The sequence below is a fragment of the Lutjanus erythropterus genome, chromosome 18, assembly GCF_056507025.1.
Source record: "Lutjanus erythropterus isolate fLutEry1 chromosome 18, fLutEry1.hap2, whole genome shotgun sequence".
In the NCBI taxonomy this organism is placed as follows: domain Eukaryota; kingdom Metazoa; phylum Chordata; class Actinopteri; order Lutjaniformes; family Lutjanidae; genus Lutjanus; species Lutjanus erythropterus.
Window position 1 is genome coordinate 11,495,549 of NC_139334.1, and position 7,177 is coordinate 11,502,725.

At 39.2% G+C, this 7,177-nt stretch overlaps 1 protein-coding gene across 1 annotated transcript; it reads right to left on the reverse strand.

Annotated features, from left to right (window-relative positions):
• Positions 1 to 314: 314 nt before the first annotated feature.
• On the reverse strand, positions 315 to 2,895 carry arf6b (ADP-ribosylation factor 6b). Its single transcript, XM_084741950.1, has 2 exons — positions 2,737 to 2,895; positions 315 to 2,479 (listed from the first exon to the last, which is right to left on the reverse strand). The coding sequence occupies exon 2, from the start codon at positions 1,834 to 1,836 to the stop codon at positions 1,309 to 1,311; it is 528 nt and encodes a 175-aa protein (XP_084598076.1). The 5' UTR covers positions 1,837 to 2,479; positions 2,737 to 2,895; the 3' UTR covers positions 315 to 1,308.
• Between the last annotated feature and the right edge of the window lie 4,282 nt (positions 2,896 to 7,177).

The window sequence follows — 7,177 nt, forward strand, 5'->3', positions numbered from 1 at the left end:
GCAGTTGGACTTCCTGTTTTGTACATTTTCCCATTTACTGGCGAGGGAACTGAGGCCAGCAACTTAGTCTGAGGGTGGACATAAACGTTTTATGAAGAATCTAAGCAATAGCACTAAAACACAGGAGAATTTTAAAACTGCAGACTTCTTTGAACTGAGCATTGTTGAAACTTTCCCACAGCTTTCTTTTTTTTGAGAAAACCACTGTTCATATATTATGCTCTGCTGCTTCCAAATGAATAACCCTTTAGGCCTAAGCAAGCAACCTGAAAGATTAATCCTTGAAAGAACCCCAAATAACCAGACATAACAGATTTAAAATCACTTTTTTAATAAGACATTACAATGACATTGTTCTGTACATGAATCCCCCAGTCAAAATAGGAGTAAGAGCTGCACCACGGGGTGTCTTCAACAGCTCCCTCTGACTGCACGACAGATGGACTCTGATGTAGGGTTACTGTACTTTCGTACTCATGCTACAGATATAGGCTATCATATAATGTCCCAAATACTGAGACTAATCAACTGTGGTATCAGATTGAGAGAGAGCTCAGAGCTGAATGACATTCCTTTGGAAAGATTGAGTCGATTGACTACGTGTTACCCAAAAATTAAAAATGCATCCCGACACAAGCATGTTTAAGAGTTACTGGAGGCCTATTTGTTGAATATTCAGCACAATTAGGTATCAAGACATGACACAAAAGGTCAATCAGTAAACTATATAGCCCACATAAGGGGATTGGAAGGGGTAACAAACAAAATGTCTGAAGTAATTCTTTTTCTGATGCCAAGACAATGAAATGTAAGCAATGGTGAACATTTTCAGTCAATACCATTGAGAAGAAATACTTTTCATCACAGTACTGTGTTTAAACATGTCAAAGTCCTTCACGTAGGCTACATGAAATTAAAGATCCTCACCTTAGAAGAAAAAAAACAGACTGAAGAACCTTTAGTCCAAGAATGAAGATAGAAAGCTGCATTAGAAAAATAATATAAAATGGGGAACAGAATAGGCAAAGGTGGTGATCTCTGTGGCTTTAACATTAGGACCAATTAATTCAATATTCATCAAGCAAGCCCCAAAATAATGAATGTGATATTGGCCTGCTACAGAGTACAAGCAAACTTTTAAGCCAGCAAACCCAGTTTAAGATAAATTAGTCATGGGGTAAACGTAGTATTAAAAATAAACGGGAGATAATCAACTTTTTCTTAACCATACTCATTTTTGAGAAGTTATTTGTTGTTAACTTGCAACTTTTATTATAGTTTCGACCTAAAACAGTCTGCACTCAATCATTAAGATTTGTAATTTGAGGTTAGCCATGTCAAGCCCTCATACAGTCCATCACCTGTGGTCGCACAGGAGGGCTGAACATACCAATTCCTATCTCTGATGCGGGTCAATCCGAGCTTCTCCTGGATTTCATGCGGCTTCATGGCATCAGGAAGGTCTTGCTTATTGGCGAATATCAAGATGATGGCATCCCTCATCTCCCGGTCATTGATGATGCGGTGAAGTTCCTGCCTTGCCTCGTCGATGCGATCCCTGTCCGCGCAATCCACCACGAAAATTAACCCCTGGGTGCCCGTGTAGTAGTGTCGCCACAGAGGACGAATCTTATCTTGGCCTCCAACATCCCAGACGTTGAACTTGACATTTTTGTAGGTGACAGTCTCCACATTGAAGCCGACTGTGGGGATTGTGGTGACAGACTGTCCGAGTTTCAGTTTGTAAAGGATTGTTGTCTTTCCAGCAGCATCAAGTCCAAGCATTAATATTCTCATCTCCTTGTTGCCAAATATTTTCGAGAGCATTTTCCCCATTTTGAGCTCTTGTGCATAAATACTTTGCTCCTAGCGAGAAAAATGTCCGATACTGTGCTAATGATTATTCACTTAAGACTACAGCTTCAGTTTATGGGCTTATTTGTGAAAACATGAGAGCATGAGAGCAGTGGAGAGCATATATGAAGAAAAAAAGTTAAAAATGCACACTCATGTTAACACACAGTACTTATAGATCTTTTACTTGAGAGTGTGTGCGTCCTGTGAAGTGCTGCTGGGGCATTTATGTTCAGAGTATCACAATGTTTGCAAGGCCTGTACACAACATGGCACGGTTACACTAAGAACTTGGCAGCAGCTGTTGCAGGACGTTCATTTTGTTGTCCAAATCAACATGAAACTGCGTGACTGAGACAGGCCGAGGCGATTAAAAACTGCAGGGAGTAGACATAAGGCCCAGAAAAAGCCGCGGTACTTGTGAATTCCTTGTGGTGTTTGTGTCTGGCGGTCCTCCTCATCGGGTGCGCCCTTGTTCTCTTCACGGCTACCGGAGGAGAAAATCAGCTTTCTGCGGCTGGTCCATCAAGCGTCGAGCCGGGTCAACTTCACCGTCTTCGAGAAAAAAATCCTCGGTGACTCAGCAACACATGTATCCACTCATGAAACTCCACTCCTTGTCCCCCTGAAAAGAGATTTAGGAAGGAGGAGGGTCAGACATGCCAAATTAGCAAGCTACCGCTCATGGCTGCTAAAGAGGGCTAGAAGCTAACATTAGCTAGCTGGTTGCCTAGCAAGCTAGCTAGCCGTAAGCTAACTAGATAACGACAGTTAGCGGCTGGAAACTATTCATATCTGGATGTAAAATACGCGCCAATGTGACAAAATTTTTAGCTCACGTCTTTCAGAGTTGGACTGGCAATCGAAATATAAGTAATTTACCTCCTATCTCCCCCTCCTGTCTCGGTAAATACACCCAGCTTTCGTCTTTCTCCTTTAAGTCGAGCTGGTCGCAGTGCTGCTACACCGGAAAGGTGTGGAGCTGCATTAACCGCCACTTCCTCCCGTCTGCTTCAGTTCATTCAGCTGCTGCCTGCTGCTGCTGCCGAGTGCAGCTCTCACTGTCTGTCTGGGCCATACACCACTCACAGGATGAACAATGAAACACACAAACTGACATTAAATAACATGAAACATAACTTCTTTTCATGTACAGCCTCGTAGAGTTCATAGTTACACATCAACAGCAATTAATCTTAGTGCTAGAATGTAATTTTATGCTTAATTAAAAATGGGCAAGCCAAAGACGTTGGCATTTTCTTTTAGGTTTCTTTGGGATGACCACATTATATGTCTAAATGTTTTTTTTAATCAATAAAAATGCATACCATAGGTAAAATTTCAGAATCTGGTGTTTTCATTGATTGGTGGCTTCTATGTGGGCTATGTAAAGGATAATATCACCCCCTTGTGGAGTTATATCGAAAAGACAGTCAGTCCTATGTACTACCAAACTTAATATAATTAACTAAACTCAGAACAGCCCCAAAACCAAAGACTCTTCTTTTAGCATTATAACTGACACCAAAAAAGAAGCAAATTCTCACATTGACTAAAATTATTAATTGATCATTAAAATAGTTGGCAACTAATATTCTTTCAATTATCTTATCTATTAATCACCTAATCATTACAGCTGAAGTGTAAAAAGATATTATATACATGATGTATATAACTGAAATACAAATAAAAAGTAGAGAATACTGTTTATTTTAAAACCTAAGATATATACCAAAACTAATAAAAACTAAGCTAAAACTAAACATTTTTAAACAATAAAAGTGAAACTGAAATGAGCGTACCCACTCTGGAAACTAACTGAAACTACACTGAACTGGGAACAAAATTTAAAAACAAATAAATTTAAAAACATAATTTCAGTATCTCACTGTTGCTTCTTCAGAATCACATTTTCATTAATAATCAACTCGACTTCAACTAATCAACTCTAATGAATCACACAAATAATTATTCCATAAAAATACATAAGCATGACTCACTACAGAAAAGATTACCAAACGAGCCAAAGGTCATATCGGAATTAGGGTTTCTTATTTTCTGAGCCAGGAAATACAAGGGCGTGAATATAGGACTATACAAGAAAGCTATGCCTTGTGTGTTGAAAGCTTGGCATAAAAACTGGGTGCTGGATATATCACACGACAAATTATAAAGAGAGGATGACACCACATTGAGCTCCAACTAAGATGTTTTGACTGCACTTTGACTTTTTTTTTTTTTGCAAGTGTCAGATACAACCTTATAATAAATACGCATATTTCACTTGGTGGCTGATAATCAATTTAAAAGCTTTTTTTTTTTTTTTAAGGGAATCAACCTTTTTCACAGCAGCCATTTTGACATGAAATAGAGTAAACACAGGAGTTACCAATCATACTAATTAAGGTTCCATTCTGTTCAGGTCAAACAGACTCAGGGTGCTGCTATTGTGCATGTTGGCTTACTCTAAAGGCACTGCTACACTAAATGGAACGGGACCTCAATTCATCATTGATATCATTGGTAACACCTGTGTTTACTATTTCATATGAACATGATTGTCATAAAAAAAAAAAGGTCTGTGGCTTTTTTTCCACAGCAGACATTTTGACTTGTCATAAGCAGGAAAAGCACAAGTGAGGTAATACTGTTTGCTAAAGTTGGCTGTTTGCACCCACACAGGCTGAAGTCAGTCCCATGTGATCATTTTGTGGATTTATTTTTTGTCTGCCTTGACAGTCTCTATCAACAAAGTGTTTTGTTCATGCTGTGATTGGTTGTGGGCTACACACCTCCGTCAAACAAGCATAAGCCCAGAAATGTCCCAAACACAAATAATACAGGCAGAGGTCAGGGTCTCTGCAGATACATGTACATGACTGGGAGAGATTATTTATTAACAAGCTTAAACAAGGTGCACAAAAATTGAGTAGTTACCAGGGAACGAATGGGGAATGAATGAAGAACATCATGCTAGTTAACCATTAGTTAATGATTAACCCCTAATCAAAAGTTATAGAGTTGCTAATGATTAGTTAATGAAAAAAATAGTGAGGAACAAATGCGGAACTATTAGTTAACCATTAGTTAATGAGAGACCTGTGATCAATTTTCTAGAGTTGCTTAATGAAAAAAATAAATAAGGAATGGTTCAGTTCAGTTATCACTGATGAATTGTCACTAAGTACTTCCCTAATAATTCCTAATGGAGGAGTACATTGCAGATAATGATGAATTACTACAGAACAGTATGGTGGTGCAATGGTTAGCACTGCTGCCTCACAGCAAGAAGGTCCTGTGTTTGAATCCCCCAGCTGGCTTGCATGTTCTCCTCATGTCTGCGTGGGTTCTCTCCAGATACTCCGGCTTCCACCCGCAGTCCAAAGACATGCAGCATAATAAGTTAATTGGTGACTCTACATTGCCCGTAGGTGTGAATGTGAGAGTGAATTGTTGTGTCTCTATGAGTCAGCCCTGCAATGAACTGGCGACTTGTCCAGGTTGTATCCTGCCTCTCCCAGTGTCAGCTGGGATAGGCTCCAGCACCCTGCGACCCAAGGATAAGCAGTTAGTGACTAATACTATAGTCCTACAGAACAGAGCAGGAGATCCTGTGCTGATGAATCAATAGATAAGAATTCATGAATATCTGTGAAATAATCATACTGCACACTTTCTGGATAAATGGTTCCTGATTAACCCTGTACTGGTGGTTGAATGGCACAAAACTGGCAACGATTCATTAATAACGAATTACTTAAACATTAGTCTTTTTGTGTCCCCTAAAGTTAAGAGATACATAATGAGTTGCTAATAAGTAGTTCCTCATTTCTCTGGAACAAGACTGCTGTAAAATTTTCACCAACTTACTGACTGCAAGATTTTCACAATATAGGATTACCATGGTCTGAAGGCCTTTCTGACCAGATTTGAGTTAGATATGGTCAACCTGCTTGGAGGAGCATGTCAAAGTCTAAAACATGTCATTTCCTGTTGCCAGTTGGGGGCAGTAGGTAGAATATTGTCAAGTAGATGTGTTCAGGGTGGGCCTGCTATCAAACGTGAAGTTTGGTGTAGATCGGATCATTTATATTAAAGTTATAGCAATTTCGTGTTTCATGGTGGGACATCAAAATTACACGCCCTCAAAAAAACATCGTAGGTGCCTGTCAGATGGCAGCTGGACACAGGAGGTGCCGGCCGAGCTGTGATCGTCTTGTCAGCAGCAAAATCAGATTATATCACAGCTCTTTAGCATTTAAACACAACACAAAATGAACCATTGCCACAAATCTTTGCATGTATCACAATATGACAATAAAGTGTTTCTTCAAAATCAGTACGATGACAAAACTTAATATTCCAATACTCAAGTGTATTGATATTTTCTTACACCCTTAATCACCCTGTGTTTAGGGTGGGACTCTTATCAAACGTGACATTTGGTGCACAAAAGTCATATCATATGTTCAGGCCTGGACGACTGCTGAACATGGGAAGTTTCAGGCAGATTAGACCAAACAAATGGATGTCCTGTGAGCTGCCTATCACACAAGCTGTTGACTCCCAGAAACTTGTCTTCTGATTCTGTTGTGGCTTTGGGTCTGCCAGACCTCTTCCTTTTAGAGTTTCCCCCAGTTTCCGTCTGCCTTTTGATGGTGAAGGAAACTGTACTCACTGACACCTTGACTTTCTTCACTGTAGGAAAGATCTACATTTTAAGTGTTATGATGGTCTGTCTCTCTTCCATTGTTAATTGCCTTTTTCTCGCCATTTTTATAGCAACACACTAATTTCTGCAGTACAATACTGTTCAAATAATGCTCATGAGGGTATGACACTGTAGTGTGTTCAAATACGACTTTTATGCAGACAGAGGGGGTTGTAAGGAATCAAGAAAAGTTGGGACACCTGTAGGAATTGGTAGCACCAACTTTCAAGGCTTGATCAACCTCCATTGCTGCAGAACACATTTAAGTTGTTAACCCATTTCTTGTTCCCTGAAGGCCTTTTTGTATAATTCTGAAATGTACATTTTTTTCAGTTTTGGGTAGCCTTACCTTTTTTTTTAAAAAAAATCTCTGGCAGTTCGCCACTTACCTTTGTACCATTTCAAGCTATTCATTGGACTTGAACTGCTTGAATTTCAATAAAAAAAAAAAAAAAGGAAAAATTGGGGTGTTCTAAAACTTTTGACCGGTAGTGTACTTTTCTGTCTACTTTACCTCTTGCATTAAATTGAATAGTCTTGTCCTGAATAAAAAGAATATAGCAAATGTATCATAAGGTAGTGCACATATGTTTCTTATATCAAAATATGACT

What these genes read in the sequence shown, in the direction of transcription:
- arf6b (XM_084741950.1), bottom strand. Translation starts at nt 1,836, where the DNA reads ATGGGGAAAATGCTCTCGAAAATATTTGGCAACAAGGAGATGAGAATA.